This window comes from Somniosus microcephalus, chromosome 1, assembly GCF_052327205.1.
Source record: "Somniosus microcephalus isolate GS21.2 chromosome 1, FLI_Smic_1.0, whole genome shotgun sequence".
NCBI classification, from domain to species: Eukaryota; Metazoa; Chordata; class Chondrichthyes; order Squaliformes; family Somniosidae; genus Somniosus; species Somniosus microcephalus.
In genome coordinates, this window is record NC_140987.1 from 399593887 (window position 1) to 399617479 (window position 23593).

The 23593-nt window shown below is 43.5% G+C and overlaps 1 protein-coding gene across 3 annotated transcripts in view; it reads right to left on the reverse strand.

Moving 5' to 3' along the window:
- cenpi (centromere protein I) overlaps positions 1 to 23593 on the reverse strand; it is a 109833-nt gene that overhangs the window by 62297 nt on the left and 23943 nt on the right. For 2 of the 3 annotated variants that reach the window (XM_085997902.1, XM_085997919.1), the window contains exons 3-11: positions 23257 to 23375; positions 16809 to 16916; positions 15767 to 15815; positions 11783 to 11829; positions 6789 to 6878; positions 4446 to 4568; positions 4058 to 4207; positions 2825 to 2945; positions 731 to 822 (exon numbers count right to left, since the gene is read on the reverse strand). In XM_085997902.1, coding sequence (XP_085854028.1) covers positions 731 to 822; positions 2825 to 2945; positions 4058 to 4207; positions 4446 to 4568; positions 6789 to 6878; positions 11783 to 11829; positions 15767 to 15815; positions 16809 to 16916; positions 23257 to 23375 — 899 coding nt within the window. The remainder of the gene's footprint in view (positions 1 to 730; positions 823 to 2824; positions 2946 to 4057; positions 4208 to 4445; positions 4569 to 6788; positions 6879 to 11782; positions 11830 to 15766; positions 15816 to 16808; positions 16917 to 23256; positions 23376 to 23593) is intronic. The other variant, XM_085997910.1, reaches the window with a different exon arrangement.

A 23593-nucleotide genomic window follows, 5' to 3' on the forward strand; every position in this document is an offset into this window, starting at 1 on the left:
CGCATCTAAACGTAGAAATCCTGAAGTTGCGGTCAGTCATTCACTGCTCCGGCACTGGCTGCACTGTGCGCCCCACCTCACCCCCCGGCAATCAGGGAAATCAGTGAAACGGATGAAAACTTGGGTTTTGATGTGGTAATATCGCTGTTAAATACCCCATTAAATGTTAAGCCTTATTGGATTAAGTGTAACTGGGGTTTTAACAGCGTTTGTTTAGCAGTCAATACGCTATGGCTCTGAAAAACTAATTTTAATTTTGAAAAGTGTCAAACTTCTCCAATATGATAAAAATTACAATTTAAGAAATTAAAGTGTTTTATTGAAAAGTGTGTTCATGATTATTTCAGGTTCTACCTTATCCGCATGTGAGAGCCCCAATCGTTGCTTTGCTGTTTTTTAAAAAGTCGGGATAAAAGCAGGTTCTCATTTCCTGCTTCTGTGAGAATTCTGCAATGTGATTGGCTGATTAGACAGCTTGTTGACTTCACAGCAGATCGCATTCGGGATTCCCCACTATAGTCACTGAAATCACTTAGGCGACGAAAAAGGCAAACTTTTTGCCAGAGATCGCGAGATCTCTATGGGCAGCTTTCTTCAGGGCCAGTGGCGAACACCTTTACTTCGTCGCTGAACGCAAATTCCGGGCCATTATCTTTATTTTATAAACTGTTTATAAAAGCAGAAGTGTATTTTCCTTATGATGTCGTTTTAGTGCTTTCACTGGTCTTACTTGTAGAAATTCTTGAGTTCGAATGATGATGTTTAAAAACTCCATGAATTCCTCTTCTTTCTGCAATGAGTCACCGTTACAGTCTGCAAACTCTTTAAAAAAAAAGGGGGAAAAAATCAGTTTTGACAAACAGCCATCAAAACCCTGATAAATGGACCAAAATGTCCTCAAGATCAGCAATACCAGCTATTCAATGGAAAATCCCTCATTCACGAAACACCCAAAAACTATATATTCACAACAGACACCTAAAACATACATGCTTAGGAGATAGGATGCTGAGGTATGTTATCAGGGAACGGTAGAAGAAGCCTCTCCCCTGCAACTAGCTGTGTTACACCTGATCTAAAATACTTGATAGTATTGTATTTATATTATGCTATACCTGGGAGCACTTGGTGTGGACACTGGTTCAAAACAGCAACCTGATGAGCACCTGCTATGCTAAACAAAATGGTTTAAACTAAATTCCATTTGCTTAATTGCTAAACTGAAAATTTGGGGCTAAAGGGCGCTACTTTTAGCCCCCCCCACCCCCCCGGAAAAATTAACGCCCCTGCGACGGAAATTGAGTGGTAGCGCCTCAAGAGAGGAGTGGAGCACTACTGGAAGCGCCCCGCCTCCCTCTTGGGGCGCTGCGAAGGAATATCACGGCGCTACATGCCGCAGCGCACGTTGCACCGTGGTATTGGATGCCTTCTCCCCCTTCTTAAAGAGGAGGGGCCTTGCGCAGCGCGACCCAGGGCCCAGCTGGGCCCTCGGGGATCGGGAGTGCCGGCAAAAGAGCCCGGCACTCAAGAGAAGTGCCAGGCTCATGGAGCGTAGCTGGCACTCCGTGGGGGGGGGGGGGGGCGGGTAAGGAGGCCCGGGACAGGAGCGGAGGCAGGTGGCCAGCAACAAAAATGGCCGCCCCACACCTCGCCTTTAAATAGTACCTCCCCGGCCGCAGGACATTGCATCCGGCAGTATGTCAGGGGGCGCTCCCAAAGGTCGCGGCCGGGGTGCGAGAGGGGCACTGTACACGGCGATAACGTCATCACCAGTGGCGCGCTACCGATTACCACCGCTGCTAACCTCCCGCTGAATTTCTCGGGAGGCGTAGGCGGCACCGCGCCCGGGCGCTAGTGGCTTTGCGCCCTGTTAGCGCCCTCTTAAGGCGCTAACGGGAGGCACAAAGCAACCAAATTTTTCCCCCTTAGTCTATAGCTCCATTTAAATGAAGCATCCCAATCCTGTGAGAGCAATTTGTTCGAAAAGTTTTTTTGTAGCAATTCATAAAATTTGCTGGAAAAAGAAAACACTTCTGCTGAAAATGCTGCAGGTAAGCATTTTTTAAAATTATTTGTTCACAGGATATAGCCAATGCTGACAAGGCCACATTTATTGCCCATCTCTTGTTGCTCTGAGCAGTTAGTGGTTATCTTTTTTCTTGAACCACTGTTGGTGCTTAGTTGGAAATCACAGGATTGCTGGGCTAGATAAAGAATCTCACTACAGTCTTTAGTTCTCTCGGTGATTCTGATTTAGTCATAAAATGTTTGACATGAGATAGGAACCAATCGCTCCATTTTTGCATAGGCTATTCACCAAGAACTTTATGATTCAGTGCTCTAATGCTGACTGCCAAGTGTTCAGTAGTTGAATTCATCATGGAGTTGACAGTACTGGAGACAATAAAACCAGTAGAGAAATTTAGGACACATGATCCTGTCAATCTCCCTTCTCACCAATTTAGCCATTTATACAACAAATCTGAAAAGCATCAAGAAGTTCAATATGGGATGTAAAGATTTAAAGAAGTGTATTCAACTGAATGGTCAGATATCCTATGTTAGAAATGGAGATAAAAATAGATACAAAAGCAAGATAAACATAGACTTGTCTCCCTCACTTGTGTTCTACTGTATTTTATGTTTCAATATTGCTCATTTGTGGCAGCCTGGGAAAAGACGTGTGTGAACTACAAATGGGAAGTGCTACCCCAGTGCCCTTACCATAATCTATTATTTCTAGTTATAAAAGTTATAATTTTCTCGAAATTTCACAACTTTCTTATAGCTTAAAATTTTACAAAAGAAACTGCCATTGCCTCACCTTCCTGAAGAGTTTGAGCCAGCCAGAAATCCAGCCGCAGAAGCGCAGAGTCATCTTTTACCCAATTAATATAATGAAGCAACAGAGGAGACCTCAGCACTGAGCCCATCTGTGCAGGGAACTGAACAGAAGGAAAAATCACTTAAATATACAGGTAACTAAGAGGGATAATGCAGTACCAGAATATGTAAACCAACAACCAGCTCCTGAACATCAAATAAGTTCCAAGACCACAGGTCATGCTGTTCGTTAAACCTCTTAAAATGTACCCCTGATGAGATAGTGGTTAAAGGCACTGCCTGGCACTACACAGTTAAACATGTTTGATTCCTGGTCTGTGCTGACATAGACTCAATTAGAAGAATGGCAATAGAGGCCTTACAATTGGAGTCAGTGCTTGTGGACTGAGGAAGGGGAAAAAATCAGTCGTGGCTCTTACTCCTGATCGCAAACCAGTGACCCCTGCTGAAAAATGCACCTGTGGGTATCAGGAGAGAATAGGATCAGAGTTCTAACGGTCTTCTCACCCTCATGGTCATGCAGCCTCCTGAAACTCAGTGTCTAGATTCACACATAAAATATAGCCACATTCGGTAGAGCTGCTGGTGGGCCCATATCCCAGCAAGGAGTCTATGCCTTCCGAGGACAACGGGAGAAAGTTGGTAAATAAAACTGATAAAGAAAAAAAAATTAACAGTCGTCTGTGTTTTCTTCAGTCTAAATGCATACCTACCCATAGCAGGTAGACTGAAGAGGTGTGCCGGGGGAAGGCCCCGAGAATCATTAAAGACGCGAGCCACCCCAGCCACAACCTCTTCGCCCTGCTCCCGTCCGGTAAGAGATACCGAAGCATATGGTCTCGTACCAGCAGGTTTCGAAACAGCTTCTACCCCCAGGCCATAAGACTCATGAACGTATAATTTATTACTGTTTTATTTATTATTACTGTATTTCTATTAGTATTTTATCATTGTTATGCCATATTTATTCCAATGTTGGGAGGACTCGTAAAAATCAACATTTCCTTGTGCAGTACACACGTCTGCTGCATATATGACAAATAAAATTGAATTGTAATTGTAGACTATTAATGAAGCAGGAATAATGTTTGCACTTTTCTGGAGTGCCCCACTCCTCAAAACATTTTTCATTGCAGTGTTTAAATCAGTTACAAACTATTATACAAGAATATTCTGAGCTACATCACTTCAAATATTATATTCTCTGCCTCACCTCTATCCAATCAAAGTTCTGCAGTAGTTGGGAGAATGTTGTTAACTGTTCCAAAGGAAAAGTTTTGCTCTGTATTAAGGAACGAGACAGTTCTGTCACCTGTGGAGCACTGCTGACAACTGGAATCAATTCCCGATGCATCTTCCTTTTCTGCAAAAATGGAATGCAAGTCTAAAGCCCAGTCACAATCACCTAAGATCACAACCCAGTGTCAGCTGTCAATTCCATTATTTTGACAAGACTGTTAGAATCAGCTTACTCTGGCCAATAAAAATTGATTAAAACATTTCCATAACACAAATTTGCTCAATTTACTAGTGTGAAAGACATCAGAATAATCTCTGCAGCATTGGAGTGCATTTAGTGAAAACTGGTGTAATTTACCTACCCTTTTCCGCATCGGAGGCTCTGTTAAATTCACTAAACTTGGGGTTTCAGCCAAATGCCTGTAACCATTGTTCTGAATCTTGTCAATGGCTTTCTTCCAGAGTGAACCAGACACCTGGAAGTTCTGAGAAGACAGGGACTTCATGGTTATATGATAAAATATTCAAAAAGGTTACCTATTCCAAAGCTCAAATACATCAGATTAAAAAAAACTGTAAACTGAAATAAAAACAGGAATATTGGAAATGCACACATCTGTTAAAATCTGTAATGGGAAGAAAATAGGTTAACATTTTAAGTGTGAACTCCATCAGAATTCCTTCACCTTTGGCACCTGGATTTAAATCTGCCTAGACTGATGGGTTAAAGTTCAATCAAACAGTCCACAAGCAAACATCACCTTTCCTACACTCCCAAATATGCTATAGGAATAAAAGAAATCAGTATTGTAAAATTATCACACCTCCAATACAGCAAATCATATATATGAAATATCCATAGCTTTCAGAATCCAAGGATTAATTTTTAACACTATTTTATTGTGCACAATGTAAGTAATTCAGTTTGCTATTGTATCCCAGTACGATGTACATTTATCTAATCTATCCATCTATAAAAATGGTTTGGAAGCATTTAAACTTCAGATGAAACATTTGAAAATATCATTAAAAAACATTATTTCATACATAGTCCCCTTATCTGGAGATCGAAATTTACAAGCACCTTCCAATCTACAAACTGCTTTTACTAAACTCTCGACTTTGTGGGCTTAAAGAGACAGGCAAGCTCAAACACAGCTCTATCTCAGCCGCAGAATAGTGCATTGCGAAGTTTAACACTGTAGTCATTATAAAACAAAGTAAATTCTAATTAATCATAAGCAACATCAGTGCATTAGAAGACAATGGGGGAGAAATTGGGTGAGTAGCACCACTTGTTAGCGCCTAAAGAGGCAGGCAGTGGCTGTAGCGCAACTGTCTGCGCCTCCCGCGATATTGAGTTGGGGCGATAATGGTGGCGTTAGTCTTTTGCGCTGCGCCGCCACCGATGACGTCATCGGTGTGTGCAGCGCCCCGTTCGCGATATTTGGTAGCGAATGGCGCAGCTACCCGCGCCTGGTTCACGGGGCCTTACTGTGCCGGCAGCGGCGCAAGTTAAGGTGGAGGTGCGGGGCGGCCGCCTTGTTCGGCAGCCGCCTGCCAGCACCTCCGTCCCTGGCCTCCTAACCACCCCCCCACCCCCACCCCCGCAGCATTGCCGGCTGTTTCCCGAGAGCCCGGCACTTCTCCTTGGTGCCGGGCTCGTTTGCCGGCACTCGCGAGCAGGGATCGCGCTGTTGCAGGCACCTCCCCCTTAACAGTGGGAGGAAGGCCTGCAGTACCACAGCGTGCCGTGCCGCAGCGTGTGGCGCTGCGGCACGTTGCGCTGCGATATTCAGTTTCAGCGCCCCAAGAGGGACGCGGAGCGCCTCGAGCCTCGCCCCGTAAATAACATGTTTAGTACTATGCTCTAAATATAATATGGTTGACTTGAGTCAGTTAATAACTTCAAGATTCTACAGTACATTTGTTTTACAGATGCAACCAAAATCTCTCATTCAAACATGTGCAACAACTTCACAACAGGCTTTTAAAATTCAGTTAGACAACCTGCTCAACAGTATCTGTACCATTAAAAAGGGAAGGAAATTTGAGACATGTACTTTTATTAACAGTAACATATTGCCTATTCAATTTTTTTTTTTAAATGCCAAATTTCTTATTCACATTGGGTAGCCATATACAGGAAACTCTTTTTTATCCGGCACCGACGTGGTGCCGGTTGATCAAAAAGTCCAGATTACAGAGAGGTATACTTACCAAGGTACGAGAGCCCCGTACACAGCCACAAGTGCAGGAGCCCCGGTTACACAGCACTTGTGCAAGAGTCCCGGTTACATGGCTACAGATCCAGGAGTCCCTGTTGCACGGCCACAGGTGCAGGAACCCCGGTTACACGGCCACTAATATATAGTAAAACTTACCTGAACCTACTCCTGAATTTTACCAGTTGAGAGATTTCCGGATATTTAGGTGCCGGTTAAAAGAGAGTTTCCTGTACAAAGAACATGAATAAATCAATTAACCCCTCCCTCCCCCACAATGAATATTTGCCTTCAGAAGTGCAAACTTTTCTAGTAGCCAAGACAGCGTTCCAAAATAGAGATTTTGAACCCAACTATTTAAAAAAACAGCCTACTTCAAAAAAGATGAGCACTTTGCAGAGGACAAAGAGACCTAAAAACATTAATAGAATAAGTAACAGCCCTTAAGATTTTTTTAAAAATGATATAAAGAGGACATACCTTGGGTTTCCCAGGCAGTGCCAAAGAAACATATTCAGGTGCATGGATCTTATACAACAAGAGAAGAGCCACCAGGTGTGTCTGCATTCCCTGAAAAACAGCACATTACTGCGTCATCCTGTGGCTTCTCAATACGATTGCTAATTTAGTGACAATTAGAGGCAGTTTTGTGTTGTGGGTCCACACCTATCAAGAATGAATTAAGGTTGCCCAATTTTATTTCACATAAAATCCCTTACAGCCACCAGCTGGAAGAGAATTTCATACTAGTGCAGGCTGCATTTGAATCCAGAGCCCAGAGATGAAAACTCAGCATCTCATCACAGGATCATCTAGTCTCCAATAATATCTCTCTACATTAAATATTGAAGCCATTTTGCTTTCTAGTAAAACAATTGGTTTTTGGGAACCACAAATTAGTAACTTAGCATGCCACCTGCATCCATCTGATTCTTCAGCGAGAACCACATATCCTATTCCTCCTTTGCCAAAACAAAAGCAAAATAGTTCAGATTTCCAGCATCTGCAGTAACAGAAAATGCTGGAAATACTCAGATCAGGCAGCAGCTGAGAGAGAAACAGTTAACGTTTCAGGCTATTGACCTTTTGTCCGAAAGGTCAACGACCTGAAACGTTAACTCGGTTTCTCTCTCCACAGCTGCTGCCTGACCTGCTGAGTATTTCCAGCACTTTTTTTTCTTTTTATTCCATTCCTCCTTCGATTGGCCCATAAAAATAACATGTTAGTGCCACAATTACACTGGCAACAATGAGATTGGTCTGTGTTAACCGAGGCCAAGAACTTATGTTTTGTGTTGTAACCATGATGGCAACTGCTGCTCTTCCCGATCTTGTTCCCACCTCGACTTTCCTGGCCTGGGGACCCTTTAGGCAGTGGTTGAGCTTTCCCTACCCGTTTCTGTTTCTTCCAAGTGCTCCCAACCTCCCCACGCTCAAGCCTAGATTACCTGCTCTCCTAGACTCAACGCCTCGAGGCAATGCTCAGCTACACTATCTGGCTGGAAGTGCAAAATGGAGAGATCTGGGTTCATCTGTCCTCTGTTATACTCTGACCAGTAGCCTTCCACTTGATCCTTCTCTCCACTTCTCAGAGTGCTCAATCATTGCTGTCTGCTGCCTCTGATCCAACTATGCCAAAGGATCCAGTACACAGAAGAAAAAAAAATAGCACGAACAAAGGAGCACGTATGCACATGCAGGAGGGAGACATAGGCACAGAAAAAGTCAGCGCTAATAACTAATTCTGTTTTTGGGGTGGGTAATAGAATAACGAGGAACACACCCACTCTATGGTGCGGAGAGAAGGGAAGAAAGAAGAACTGTTGCATTTGAGAGAAGAGAAAATAAATAAAAATAACCACTGGGGGAGAAGAGAAGAGGAACCCTGTTGCACGTGACAACACAATAGAGAAAAAGGCCCTTGGAGTTTTACATGTAGGTCACACTTAAATTTGGGGAGAAGGTCAAATTCCATAACCAAAAACAGACAGGATATGTTTTCTAGGTTGTGTCAGAAGACCTCACAATCTCCAAGCAATTCAGAGATATTTTCTTCCTCACCCACGAGATCCCAGCTTTGCAGCCCAAAAAACCTGATTTTTCCCCCAGCAGCAGACAGATTTATCCCCAGGACTCAACTGTGAACAACACTGCAAGAAATTAATTATTTTAAATTTATTACAACACTTCCCATCTACGTGAGCCCCAGCCTTGATCCTGCTGTTCCCCACATCTCAACCTCACCTGACCCTAACCCTGTACACCAATGGACAACTGCCCCCAGCTCAAAGCTGAGCTCGTCATAGGTACAACCTATTCAGGGTGTTCACGTTCTATATAGAGCTTCAGTACTGTACTTGTGATATTGTGGTCCAATACTGAGCAGGTCCCAAACCACGGCACTCAAGTAGAGTTGGCAAAATAGTTATAGCAAGTCTAGTGTGTATGTATCGGGCATGCGGACGATGTGACCCGACCATCGGAGCTGATCGAGCGTGGTCAAAGCTTCGATGCTGGGGATGTTGGCCTGAGCGAGAACACTGACATTGGTGCGCCTATCCTGCTAATGAATTTGCAGGATCTAGCAGAGGCAGCGTTGGTGGTACCTCCTGTATATGGTCCATGCTTCGGCACGGCAAGAGAGCCCCAGGTGGGCAGAGGAAACGCTTCAAGGACACCCTCAAAGCCTCCTTGAAAAAGTGCAACATCCCCACTGACACCTGGGAATCCCTGGCCCAAGACCGCACAAAGTGGAGGAGAAACATCCGAGAAGGCGGCGAACACCTCGAGTCTCTTCGCCAGGAGCAAGCGGAAGCCAAGCGCAAGCAGCGCACGTCAACCCAAGCACCCCACCCACCCGGCCCTTCAACCACCGTCTGCCCCACCTGTGACAGAGACTGTAGGTCTTGCACTGGACTCATCAGTCACCCGAGAACTCATTTTTAATGTGAAAGCAAGTCATCCTCGGTTCCGAGGGACTGCCTAAGAAGAGAAGACAGAATTAAAAACTGTAGATCTGTCTTTTGCCTTAATTCTCTTCACCACCTTGCACTTCCTACCCCCTCATCTCTATTCTTGCACTAATAACAACAGAAAATGCTGGAAAAACTCAGCAGGCCAGGCAACATCCGTGGAGAGAAAATGGAGTCAACGTTTCGGGTGAAACCCTTTGTCAAGACTGAAGACGCACAGGAAATGAAATAGATTAAAAGGCCAGTATGGGGGCTGGGAGAGAGCAAGAGAGAAGTGAAGAGACATTAAGAGGTATTCAAAACGAGACAAGATGGTGATAGGACTAGTGGAGACAAAAGACGGCTCTAGATTAGGTGTGAAATGCGCTGGCAGAATGGGAGAGAAAAATAAAAAGGGGGGGGGGGGGGGGGGGGAGGAAAGGGCCAAAACAAAGGTGTGGATAAAAAATATAAGTAAAAATGTAACAGGGGCCAGGGTTATGATCTGAAATTGTTGAACTCGATATCGAGCCCAGAAGGCTGTAAAGTGCCTAATCGGAAGATGAGGTGCTGTTCCTCAAGCTTACGCTGAGCTTCCGTGGAACAATGCAAGAGCCCGAGTACAGTGAGGTCCGAGTGGGAATGGGGCGGTGAATTAAAATGACAGGCGACCGGAAGCTCGGGGTCATCCTTACGGACTGAACGGAGGTGTTCCGCAAAGCGGTCACCCAATCTGCGTTTGGTCTCCCCAGTGTAGAGACCACATCGTGAGCAGCGAATACAGATACTAGATTGCAAGAAGTACAAGTAAATCGATGTTTCACCTGGAAGGGGTGTTTGGGGCCCTGGACAGTGGGAAGGGGGGGGGGGCGGTATAAGGGCAGGTGTTGCATCTCCTGCGCTTGCACAGGAAGGTGCCAGGCGAAGGGGAAGGGGTGCTGGGGGTGATAGAGGAGTGGACTAGGGTGTCTCGAAGGGAGCGGTCCCTACGGAATGTTGAAAGGGGAGGGGAAGATGCGTTTGGTGGTGGGATCACTTTGGAGGTGGTGGAAATGGCGGAGGATGATCCGTTGAATGTGGAGGCTGGTGGAGTGAAAGGTGAGGACAAGGGGAACCCTATCGTGGTTCCAGGAGGGAGGGGCAGGGGTGAGGGCAGAAGTGCGGGAGATAGAACGGACACGGTCGAGGGCCGTGTCAACCATGGTAGAGGGGAATCCTCGGTTGAGGAAAAAGGAAGACATGTCGGAAGCACTGGTGTGGAAGGTGGCATCGTCGGAGCAGATGCGGCGGAGACGGAGAAACTGGGAGAATGGAATAGAGTCCTTACAGGAGGCACTTGCACTTGTTTGTTTAAGCAGGCAAAAACAGTCTGGGTCTCTTCCATTGCAATGGTATACCGTGCAACTAGTTTAAATGGAGGTGGCCTTGTAGTAGGGTTGATCTATTTACCAAGTTTCTGCAATACACAACCTAGCAGCCTACCCAACAACTGGTCAAGCTTGTTGCATATGCAAATCCTAACAGGCCTGAGAATTGAATCAGGTCTTTTGAAAAGCTGAATTTATATTGAGCTTTGTAGAATGGTAGGGCCCCCAGCTCCAGTTATGTTGGTTTCACATACTTGGTAGCAGACCCAGTAAAACTAAAGAAACTGAAACAGCGATTTACTTGTACTTCTTGCAATCTAGTATACTGTATTCGCTGCTGTCTCCTCTACACTGGGGAGACCAAACGCAGATTGGGTGACCGCTTTGCGGAACACCTCCGTTCAGTCCATAAGGGTGACCCCGAGCTTCCGGTCGCCTGTCATTTTAATTCACTGCTCCATTCCCACTCGGACCTCACCGTCCTTGGCCTCTTGCATTGTTCCACGGAAGCTCAATGTAAACTCGAGGAACAGCACCTCATCTTCCAATTAGGCACTTTGCAGCCTTCCGGACTCAATATCGAGTTCAACAATTTCAGATCATAACCTCGGCCCCCATTACATTTTTACTTATATATTTTTTTTCCACCCGTGTTTTGGGTTTTCCCTCTCCCCCCACCCCCCCCCCCCAAACCCCCTTTCCTTTTTTTTCCACTCTCCGACATGGCAGCTGTCTCTCATCCTGCCAGTACACTTCACACCTAATCTGAGCCGTCTTTTGTCTCCACTGTCCTATTACCATCTTGTCTGGTTTTGAATACCTCAATGTCTCTTTACTTCTTTTGTTCTGTCGCAGCCCTGCCTTCGATCTATTTCATTTCCTTTCCAGTTTTGAAAAAGGGTTCACCCGAAACATCGACTCGGATTTCTCTCCACGGATGTTGCCTGGCCTGCTGAGTTTTTCCAGCATTTTCTGTTGTTATTTTGGTTTTCCAGTAGTTGGCATCAGCAAATTTCCAACGATGTTACCATCAGCTGCATGAAACCTGCTGTTGAGTGCCAATGGTCCTAGTACCTCAACAAGTGCTGAATAATGTTAAGCATTTTAACCATTAGAATAGGGTGATACGATACGAAATTAAAATTAAATAACTTACCATTTTGGACTGTAGGTCTATTAGCTTCTTGACTCTGAATCGTTTAACTGAGAAAGTACAATGTTAAAAAAGTCACATTTATTAAAAAACTTTCAAAAATCAAATATGCAAATAATTTCTGAAACTGTACAACAGATCAGTGGTAAATCAGATCCATGCCCCAGAACAATATAACTGAAAATTCAGGGATTGTGCCATCACCTCAAATGTAGAAATTGCATTAGAGATCATTTCGGAATGATTTACCATTCCAGCCTCTTATGGCTGCTCAACTCCAAGTTTCTACTTTCAGCCAGGAGAACCATACGTCAAGACACCAGCAACACAACATTTCAGCAATCGCCCAACAGGCATTATACAAGTAATGAGCCAACCAAGACAGTTTAAGAAGTGCGTACTTCTCGCCATCTTTTTTCTACTTCCACCTTTCACTGACTGATAGAGTTGTTCTATCCAGCAGTCTTTTGCAACTCTGACAACTTATCACAACTGCAGTAATAAGAACTTTAGATTTTAAACACGAGCACAGGTGGATTTTCAATTTTTCCAGCTAGGATTTCAGTTGGAATGGACTTAATATTGTCTACAAAGGACATTATTGCCACTGAGAGAATAGAGCGGAAAGCAACCAAGAGATGATTCTAGGTATCAGAAATTGAAGCTACAAAGACAAGACTTTAATGTAACTCAAGACTATGAAAATCTTTTACTTAAGCTGATCCCAAGGTAGTTGCATCATTCAGAGTTTTGGGCAGCTAAGACATTCAACCCAACTCTCACCTGTGGTTCCCAAGCTGCCCAAGGATCTACGCTTGTCCCATCATCTTCACGTACATAATACATGTTGGTGACATCATCATTAGGCACGGGGTCAGCTTTCATATGTATGCCAATGATACTCAAATCTACCAACCTATTACCTCTCTTGACCCCCAGACTTCCAGCCTGACATCGAGGCATAGATGAGTCGCAACTTTTTTTAAATGAACATCGGGAAGACCGAAGCCATTATTTTCAGTGTGCTCCCCGCACCCCTCGCCCCCGTAAAGCTGCACTTCCTGACCATTCACTAATGCTGAACCAGACCTCTTAAACCCACCCATGCAATATTTCCTGCCTTTGCTCCTTCACCACTGAAGCCCTCAACAATGTTTGTCACCTCTAGACTTAATTATGCCTTTGCCCTCCTTGCCAACCTATTTTCAACCTCAAACTCCAACTTGTCCAAAATGCAGCAATCTGTAGCCCATCTTGCCTAATACCTGCTCACTAATTATTCTATCCTTACTAACCTAAATTGGCTCAGTTTCCCAATGCATTAAATTTAAAATCCTCGTTCTCATCTTCAGTTTCACTCTGTCCTATTTCTGTTTGCAGCCGCCTTCTCCTGCACCCTTAGCTCCTGTGACTGACATTTTAAGCATCCTCCTCCCTTTGCCACACCACTGGTGTTGCAGTCTTCACTTACCACAGCCAAACACTCAACTCCCTTCCTAAACCATACTACCATTAAAAACCTGCTCAAACCCCATCTTTTTAAAAGACCGAAAATGCTGGAAATATGCTGCAGATCAGTCAGCATCTGTAGAGAAGATGAGTTAATGCTTCAGGCATAGGCACATCTTTTTCACCAAGCTATTGATCACCCTTCCCAATTTCTCCTACTATATCGGTTCCCCTATCTACCTCCATTAAAAAGCACCCAATGACTTTTTTTCCCCCAAAAGTAAAAGATAAATTATTGTTGTCCAGCACAAGTCCTCTGCAGTTGCCTGGAAAAATGGGAGGGCAAAGGGAGGGAATGGACAAAAGGCCAGAATCTCAGGACTTATGGGTGCAGAAGAAACACAGTTGCAGAGATAGGGCAGAGTGAAGATGGAGAGATTTGAAGCAGAGGATTTTAAATTTAACATGCTGAAATGACAGGTAGCCAAATTAGGTTAACAAAGGCCAGATATTTGGTGACTGGAACTTTACGTAGGATAGCATACATGTTGCTGCATTGAAGATAAATACTATTGGGATCATCACAGCTTTGGGAAAAACCATCCCGTCCTTAAGCTGGTCATTAAGTCAGCCAGCAATAAATGGGATAGTTGCTCTTATATTTTGGGTGTTTTTCCCCTTCTTACCATGTCTCCAACTGCTTCTGGGTCTCTAAATAATTTTCACAACACACTCGTGATAGATCATGCTGCATGACAAACTCTGTACCCTTGCACTCCAGCACTGTGAGGCTGAACCAAACTGTCCACAACCTTTTGTCCCATTGTACCCCAAGCTGACCTTCCAACTCCATATCCTCTCCATCACAAGACTGTACTTCCACCTTTAACATCATCTCTCCCCATCTCTGTAACCTCCCCCAGCCCTACAACCTTCACCCCCGATCCCAAACTCTCCATTCCTCTGACTGTGGCCTCTTGGGCATCTTCCTCTCCCTTCCTCCTGCCATTGGCAGCTGTGCCTTCAGCCCCGCCTAAGCCTCACTGAATTCCCTCCTTAAACCCCGCTGCATCTCTACCTCACTTTCCTTTAAGGCCCTCCTTAAAACTCACCTCTTTGACCACTCTTTTAGTCACCCCATCTAATGTATCCTCCTTTGGCTCAGCATCCATTTTTTAATCACACCACTGTGAAATGCTTTAGGACTTTTTTCTATGTTCAAGATGTTTTATAACTGCATGTTATTATTACAGCACACTCATTGTGCCACCAAAATTGCAGCCTGCAAAATAGAACATTCAGCAAGCAAGGTGTGATAGGTTGTCTAGTTTATTTTACATCCTGCAGCTGCCATCAGCAAGGCTTCTTGCCACTGGCAGTCTTCCAAAATCTGCTCATGCCTTCTCAAGCAGCATAGCAACTAGTCACATGACTACCATATTTGGCCACATCAATCTCATGCTATCAAACTATGAATCATATTAAGCAATATAGGTCAGTTGTGGTTCAGTAGGTTGCACACTCATCTCTGAGTCAGAAGGCTGTAGGTTCAAGTTCCACTCCAGGGACTTGAGCACATAAACCTAGGCTGACACTCCAGTGCAGCGCTGAGGGAGTGCTGCACTGTCGGAGGTGCCGTCCTTCGGATGAGGCATTAAACCGAGGTCCCGTCAGCTTTTTCTAAAACTGCTGATCAACAGTTTGCTAGTTTTCTAGGTTGGCATGTATAAAGTTGTAACTGCAGAAGACTGGAGCACAAAATCTAGGCTGACACTCCAGTGCAATACTGAGGGAGTGCTGCACTGTCAGAGGCAACATATTTCGGATGAGACGTTAAATCGAGGCCCCATCTGCTCTCTCAGGTGGATGTAAAAGATCCCATGACACTATTTCGAAGAAGAGCAGGTGAGTTATCCCCAGTGTCCTGGCCAATATTTATTCCTCAATCAACATAACAAAAACAGATTATCTGGTCATTATCACATTGCTGTTTGTGGGAGTTTGCTGTGCGCAAATTGGCTGCCGTGTTTCTCACATTACAACAGTGACTACACTCCAAAAGTACTGCATTGGCTGTAAAGCACTTAGAGACATCCAGTGGTCGTGAAAGCCGCTATATAAATGCAAGTCTTTCTTTATACAGAACCAGAAAAAAATACTTTGCATGACTTCAGGTGAGCAAGGACAACTTTATATCTATGCAAAATAAATTGGTTGCAATCCCTCCCCTATCATGACAGATGGAGGAGGATTGTGGTATTGAACACATCTACTTAACGGAAACACATTTTTAAACATAGTTAGCAAGTAATATCTTTAGGTCACAGATACACGAGAACCACTCATAACAAATCTCAAGTGGAATTTGATTCTCAAGATATTGACAGACGTGACAATTATAATACACAACCACGTCACTGCAAAATCCATCAAAGACAAATTACACCCCCTTTTGTGTGCATCAGTTTGCACATTTGGTATCAAAACATTAAAAAAGATAGTTTTAATTTCTGACATGCTGCTGTGCTTGCTACTTACCATTTTCCTTTTTAGTTAGCAGGTACAATAGGTGACACATATAGGGACACTGAAAAGAAAAAAATCTTGCCTGAATCACAGTTCTTACAGATATCAAAGATTGAAAGGCTGAAGATAAACATTTTGATGTGAATGGTTTTACATAAAAAGCTGAAAAACTCTACAGTTCTATTAGTTTCCTTTACACACTACTTGAGTAGCTTTCATTATTAGTGGTTTATTCATTTACAAGTAGCAAGTCGTGTGGCACATCACAAACAAATTGAAATGGTTCCAAAATGCTTAATAGTGAATATAAGCTTTTTTAAAAATAAATAATTATAACTGGGTATTAACAGCACAAGTTACTTAATTATGCCCCTTGCATTTAAAAGGTTGAGGGGAGATTTAATCAAGCTGTTTAAAATAATAAAATGATAAAGGGAGTCAATAGGTTAGATACAGAGAAACGATTTCCTCTGGTGGGTAAATCCAGAACAAGAGGGCTTTCTCTTCAAAATAGAGCTGGGCCATTTAGGAATGAAATTAGGAAGCACTTTTCCCACACAAAGGGTGGTGGAAATCAGAACACTCTCCCCCACAAGGCTGTGAATGCTGGGTCAATTGAAATCTTCCCAAGACTGAGAATGATAGATTCATAGGTTATCAAGGGATATGGAGCAAAGGCAGATAAATGAAATTGAGCTACAGATCAGCCATGATCAAATTGAAAGGCAGAACAGGCTCAAGGGGCTGAATGGCCTCCTCCTGTTCCTATGTTCCACACAGTAGTTATTTTCAACCTTGGGAGTGACCTGCGTTATAGGTCCAGGACCTTCAACTAGTTATTGTAATTTTAAAGAAAAAAGTGCCCAGTCTCCACTATGCAAATTCCACACAGTTGAGAACAGGAGTCAGTATTTGGGGAATTAAAGAGGCCAACAATTGGTGATCGAATTTAACTTCAGCCAGTTATCACTCTCCTTCCTTATCCCTCAGTTATGTCCATTGCACTACAGCACATATTTTTACCTAATCAGGGACAATTTGTAGCATTTCTTACCAGCTTGTCATTCTGAAGGTAGAAGAAAATGATGCCATACAGTGAATGTAATTCATTCTTTGAGTTCAACAGATCAAACACTGTTAACAACCATCTGATAAACAGCACCTGCAAGGAAGAGAAATCAACTTCCGATCAGATAGTGTGTTTCGTTTGTATGTCAATTGCACGCTGCCCCTCTCTACAGGCTTGTATTCTTACCATCCTTCTCCAAAAATGCTAATATTGTTGCACACCAAAGATAAGCCAACCCGTGGGTGCTGCTCTAGCATGTTTTTACCTATTCTCTTCTGTAGACATTGCAAACCCATTTGGAAAATTGAGACCTTGTCTTCTGCACATGCATACAAGTCTGGGTGTCCTTTTTCAAAACTTCTCTAAAGTAAAACAGAGGTATAATTGTGATGGGCCCAGAAGGGAAAAATTGGTTTCAACAAGCCAGGAAACTTATACCGTCAGCCCTCTGTATCACTGTGCTCATTCTTCAAGCTGTTTTGCCATCTAAACAAGGCAAGCTGAAAATGGATGAATCTCGTGCTTGCTGTAAAGAGCTCTTTAACGTAAAAGCACCTTAAGGTTTAAGAACATGAAGGGTCAACACCAGAAATATTAAATAACAGAAAATGCTGGAAAAACTCAGCAGGTCAGGCAACATCCGTGGAGGGAAATTTGAGTTGACGTTTCGGGTTGGACCCTTCTTCAAAACTGGAAAGAAAAGAAACTAGATCGGAGGCAGGGCTGCGATCGGACAAAAGAATAAAAGAAACAAAAGAAGTAAAAGAGATTAGAAGCTAGACGAGATGGTAATAGGCTGGGATTAGGTGTAAAGTGTACTGGCAGGGCAAAAGATAGCTGCCAGGTGTGAGAGAGAAACAAAAGGAAAGGGGGGGGGGGGGGGGGGGGGGGGGAAAAGGAGTGGAACAATTACAAGAGAAAATGAAATGGGGGCCGAGCTTATGATCTGAAATTGTTGAACTCGATATTGAGTCCGGAAGGCTTGTAATTGTTCCACTCCTTTCTCCCCCCCCCCCCTTTCCTTTTGTTTCTCTCTCACACCTGGCAGCTATCTTTTGCCCTGCCAGTACACTTTACACCTAATCCCAGCCTATTACCATCTCGTCTAGCTTCTAATCTCTTTTACTTCTTTTGTTTCTTTTATTCTTTTGTCCGATCGCAGCCCTGCCTCCGATCTAGTTTCTTTTCTTTCCAGTTTTGAAGAAGGGTCCAACCCGAAACGTCAACTCAAATTTCTCTCCACGGATGTTGCCTGACCTGCTGAGTTTTTCCAGCATTTTCTGTTGTTATTTCGGATTTCCAACATCTGCAGTATTTTGCTATCGTACCAGAAATATTAACCCAGTCATTTATTTTTCAGATGCTGATGGACCTGCTTTGTATTCCGTATTTTCTATTCACCTGAGGACAAAACTGTTTTATTGACCAAACAGCAGCAGGTCTACATCTAAAGTAAACCTATTTCCATTAAATTACAAACTATTCTGTCTCAACTCTGATTATTAATAGCAACTGTATTTGTTGGAGAGTGTCTTAACTTCTGACTCCCACACAGCCTACTCCCAGAACCAATGCGGCTTGGCAGTTGACCATTTGCGGGTACATAAGCATTGCTGGTTTTTCCTCCCGGTAGAGATTATTCCCTCTCATTGACCATGACCATTTCCAAGGCAACTCCCCCCGACATTCCTAAACCCCAGGCCTAGCGCCTTTAGTGCTCACAAACTCCTAGGCCCCATACCCTGATTACAGAATCACCAATGCTCCAAGACTCTGAAAAGAGCCTCAACATTGCCAAATCCAAGGGCCCTTCTCCCAATAATCTATCCAATGCTCCCAGAAACTCTTCTCCAGTATTTCCAGGACTACTCTCCACTTCCCAGTGCTCCCAGACCTTCCTTCAATATATGGCGAGAACCCAAAACCCATCCCAGCAGTGCCAAATTCCAGAACCCTTTCCTAAGATTCCCAGGGCTGCCCCCAAGTGCGTGTTCATGGTAATACAATTTGACAGAACACCTCCTAGTTCACCATGAGCAACATCAATCTTTTGGTCAAGAATGCTACATCCTATAGTCCTTTTAAGTCAATATACTTCATGACAATTGCTTGTGTAAATACTTAAAATGCAAATCCATCTGTAGCCATTTTAAAATTGGAATCCTTTATGTACAGTACAAAGCTTCCTGTCACAGTACAGTTGCAGCCTCTAGGCGGTGCTGTGGTACAAGTCGATCAACTCTCAAGTCCAATAGGCATTTTTCCTGATTTTTCATGGGTTTTAGGTATTTAAACCCCAGTTTTCAAGTTTAAGAGTGAGGGGAAAAAAAACAAGGCAAGCGGGAGCGGGCGAAAAGGAAGAGCAGAGAGAGAAAAAAAGGAGAAAGAAAAGTCTTGCATTTATGTAGTGTCTTTCATGACCTCAGGACAACCTCAGTACTTTTGAAGTGCAGTCAATGTTTAGTGCAGGAAATGCAGCTGTCAATTTGCACACAGCAAGGTCCCGCAACCAGCAATGCGATAATGACCAGATAATCTGGTTTAGCACTGTTGGCTGAGGGATAAATATTGGCCAGGACACCGATGAGAACTCCCTTGCTCTTCTTAGAATAGTGCCGTGCGATCTTTTACGTCCACCCGAGAGGGTAGGCGGGGCCTCAGTTTAATGTCTCATCCGAAAGACAGCATCTCAGACAGTGCAGCCCTCCCTCAGTACTGCACTGGAGTGTCAGCCTAGATTATGCGCTCAAGTCTCTCAAATGGGACTTGAGCACACAACCTTCTGACTCAGAGGCAACTGTGCTACCACTGAGTCACAACTAACACCTGATAAACAGGATGCGAGTACCCTTTTGCTCATTCATAGGCCTACTTCTACCTTTTCAAACTACTCAATTTCAGGCTGGAGCCTTCCTGAATCTCCACCCACCCATTCATGCCATATAGTTCTGGACCTCAGCCTACCACCTCAGACGTTGACCCCTCCCATTGTGACCAATGTCTGGCCTACCGTGACCCTAACCCCGACAACTTATCTCATCATGACCCCTCCCCATCCATTTAGCTGCACCCCTCCATCGCTCAATTTCCTTCCAACAACCTTGCTTCATGGTGCTAATCCACCACTGAATTTTAAAAGAGCAGGATTCTTTCCAAGCACTTGAAGTGAATCTACTGTACAAGTAAATATATAATAAATTTACATGTATAACTTAACTGTTGAGAATAGTAAGAGACTTCTGGGGAGACGCATGGCAGATGAATTTTAATGCAAAGAATTGTGAAGTGATTCATTTTGTTAGGAAGAATGAGGAGAGGCAATATAAACTAAATTATACTATTTTAAAAGGGGTGCAGGATCAGAGACACCTGGGGGTGTATGGACACAAGTCTTTGAAGGTGGCAGGACAAGTTGAGAAGGCTGTTAAAAAGGCATACAGGATCATTGACTTTATAAGTAGAGGCATAGAAGTTATGCTAAACCTTTATAATACAACACTGGTTAGGCCTCAGCTGGAGTACTGTGGTTAGAAAGGATGTCAAAGCCTTAGAGAGGGTGCAGAGGGGATTTACTAGAATGGCACTGGAGATGAAAGAGTTCAGTTACGTGGAGAGAATAGAGAAACTGAGGTTGTTCTCCTTAGAGCAGGGAAGGTTAAGTAGAAATTCGATAGAGGCGTTCAAAATCATGAATGGTTTTGATATAAATAAGGAGAAACTGTCTCCAATGGCAGGAGGGTCAGTAACCAAAGGACACAGTTTTAAGGTGATTGGCAAAAGAACCAGAGGCGACATGAGAAAACATTTTTTATTATATAGTGAGTTGTTGTGATCTGGAATACACTGCCTGAAAGGGTGGTGAAGCAGATTCAATAACTTTCAAAAGGGAATTGGATACATACTTGAAAAGGAAAAATCTGCTGGGCTGTGGGGAAAGAGCAGGGAGTGGGTCTAATTGGATAGCTTTTTTCAAAGAACTGGTACAGGCATGATGGGCCAAATGGCCTCCTTCTGCACTGTAACATTCTATGATTCTAGGAGGTGCCAAGGATAGATCCTTGGAGTTCCGGAGAGAACGGTCTGGGGCAGCAAGGGAAGCCATTGCTGGAGATGCTTTCCACAATCAGATATTGAGGCAGTACATGTATTGCCTTCCCATATGCAATGCCAAGAGAAATTGACTAATTTTAAATATATGTTCAGAAACTCTCCCCAACTGAGCAGGACTATTGAAGCAGGGCGGTGTTCAAATAGTTGTTGGTAGACCAGTATTCTGGTACTCTACAACTGCTATTTCTTGGGAACTGGAGACAGAGTGGCACAGGATTGTTGAAACGCCTCAGCTTTGCCTTTGCTGAGTTGGTGGCAGAGATAATAGAGCAGGGCCAGGAGCAGCAGCAACAAGCAGTCAGAAATTTTTTTCAGTGAATACACATCTTGTGCTCCTGTTGCCTTCCACAAGACGTCTGTGATTCTGGCACCAAAGTCAAATTCCGACCACCAATCGCACTCTACGATTCCATCCGTTAAAAATATAAAATCAATTGGCAATCTCCCCACAGCAATGTAGCCAATAAAGAACTCAGTGAAGCGAGTAGCTGACCTATATGCTAGACCTTCTCCAAGACCAATGTTTTGTTACGTTTGCTCTACTCTTGATTTCACCATAAACTGAAAGTACTGTCACGGTTCAACTTAAATTTGGTTTTAATAGAGTAACAAAATTGACCCATGTACCAAGGATATGGGAGCGTTTGATTATGAACTTTGAAGATAACATAAGAAATAGGAGCAGGAGTAGACCATTCAGCCCTCCGAGCCTGCTCCACCATTCAATAAGATCATGGCTGATCTTCTACATCAACACCACCTTTCTGTACTATCCCCATATCCCTTGATACCCTTAGTATCCAAAAATCTCATGTCTAGAATTCAGCTCTTTTGTCCATGTTTGGACCAAGGCTATAATGAGGTCAGGAGCAGAGTGGTCCTGGCAGAATGCAAACTGAGCATCGGTGAGCAGGTTATTGTTGAGTAAGTGATGCTTGAAAGCAGTTGATGACACCTTCCATCACTTTGCTGATGATTGAGAATAGACTGACTGATGGGGCGGTAACTGGCTGTATAGGATTTGTCCTGCTTTTTGTGGACAGGACCTACCTGGGCAGTTTTCCACATGTGTACAAACAGACCCAGGTCCCTCTGAATACCAACATTTCCCAGTCTCTCATGTAAAAAAAATATTCTGCTTTTCTATTTTTCCTACCAAAGTGGATGACTTCACACTTCTCCAAATATTCCATCGGTCATGTTCTTCTCCACTCACTTAACTGGTCTATATCCCTTTGCAGCCTCTTTGCGTCCTCCTCACAGCTTACTTTCCCACCTAACTTTGTATCGTCAGCAAACTTGGAACATAGGAACAAGAGTAGGCCATTTAGCCCCTTGAAAATGTTCCATCATTGAGTGAGATCATGGCTGATCTGTGACCTAACTCCATATACCTGCCTTTGGTCCATATCCCTTAATACCTTTGGTTAACAAAAATCTATCAATCTCAGATTTAAAATTAATTGATCTAGCATCGATTGCCATTTGCAGAAGAGAGTTCCAAACTTCTACCACCCTTTGTGTGTAGAAGTGTTTCCTAAATTCACTCCTGAAAGGTCTGGCTCTAATTTTTAGACTATCCCCCCTAGTCCTAGATTCCCTAACCAGCAGAAATAGTTTCTCTCTATCTACCATATCTGTTCACCTTAAGATCTTGAAAACTTCGATCAAATCACCTCTTAACCGTCTAAATTCTAGGGAATACAACCTGAAAATTTGTGTAATCCCTCCTTGTAATTTAACCCTTGGAGTCCAGGTATCATTCTGGTAAACCTACAATGTACTACCTTCCAAGGCCAATATATCCTTCCTAAGGTGTGGTGCCCAAAACTGCTCACAGTACTGGGAAACATTACACTCGGTCCCCTCATCTAAATGAAAACTTTAAGTTACTCAGATGCTGATGCGCAAATCAAAATAATCCACCAGCATTATAATCGGGCTTATTCCAATTATAACTTCTCGTGATATGAAGTTTCCCCCTATGACAGGTTCAATTCCTGATCTTTGCTGAGTCAGTTGGTCGACTATTAACCCCAACATTGTATCAGAGAAAGAGAAAAATTAAAAGCATGGTTTGGATTCTTGCTTTTGATTGCTATCTAATGATCCTTGCTGGAAATACATGCGCGATCATTGGTTTGAAACTACAGATGGAGTATAAAGGTGAACTTGATGAAAGTCCTCAAAGAAATGCACGACGTTCACACAATTACGTAGCTATCCCCCACCATAGTTCTGGCACAGCTAATGTCTATAGACCAGAGTCCTGAAGCAAGCGCTCCCTCCCTCATTCAGCAATGTGAACACTATTCTCTCTCACCTGAACGTTGATGGTAGGTTTCCTTGTACACATCCAAGAAATGGCTTTTGTCACTGCACTTTCAGGGACCACGGAGGCAGGAATAAGGCATTTTAAGAGACGCGTATTAAATCTGTCAACTGTGAAAAAGACCATTCAAATCATTAGCACTGCAATATTTTATTTGCACGAAAAGGGGAAATTTGTGAAAAATAAAAATATTTTGCACTTTACAAAACAAAAGGCCAACTGCAGTTTGCAAAGGTACAGCTCATCATTGATGTCAACAGAATGGCCCTACTTGAAGGTTTCCATGACATTGTTAAATTAATATTTTGTAAAAAAAAACTTCGAGTAA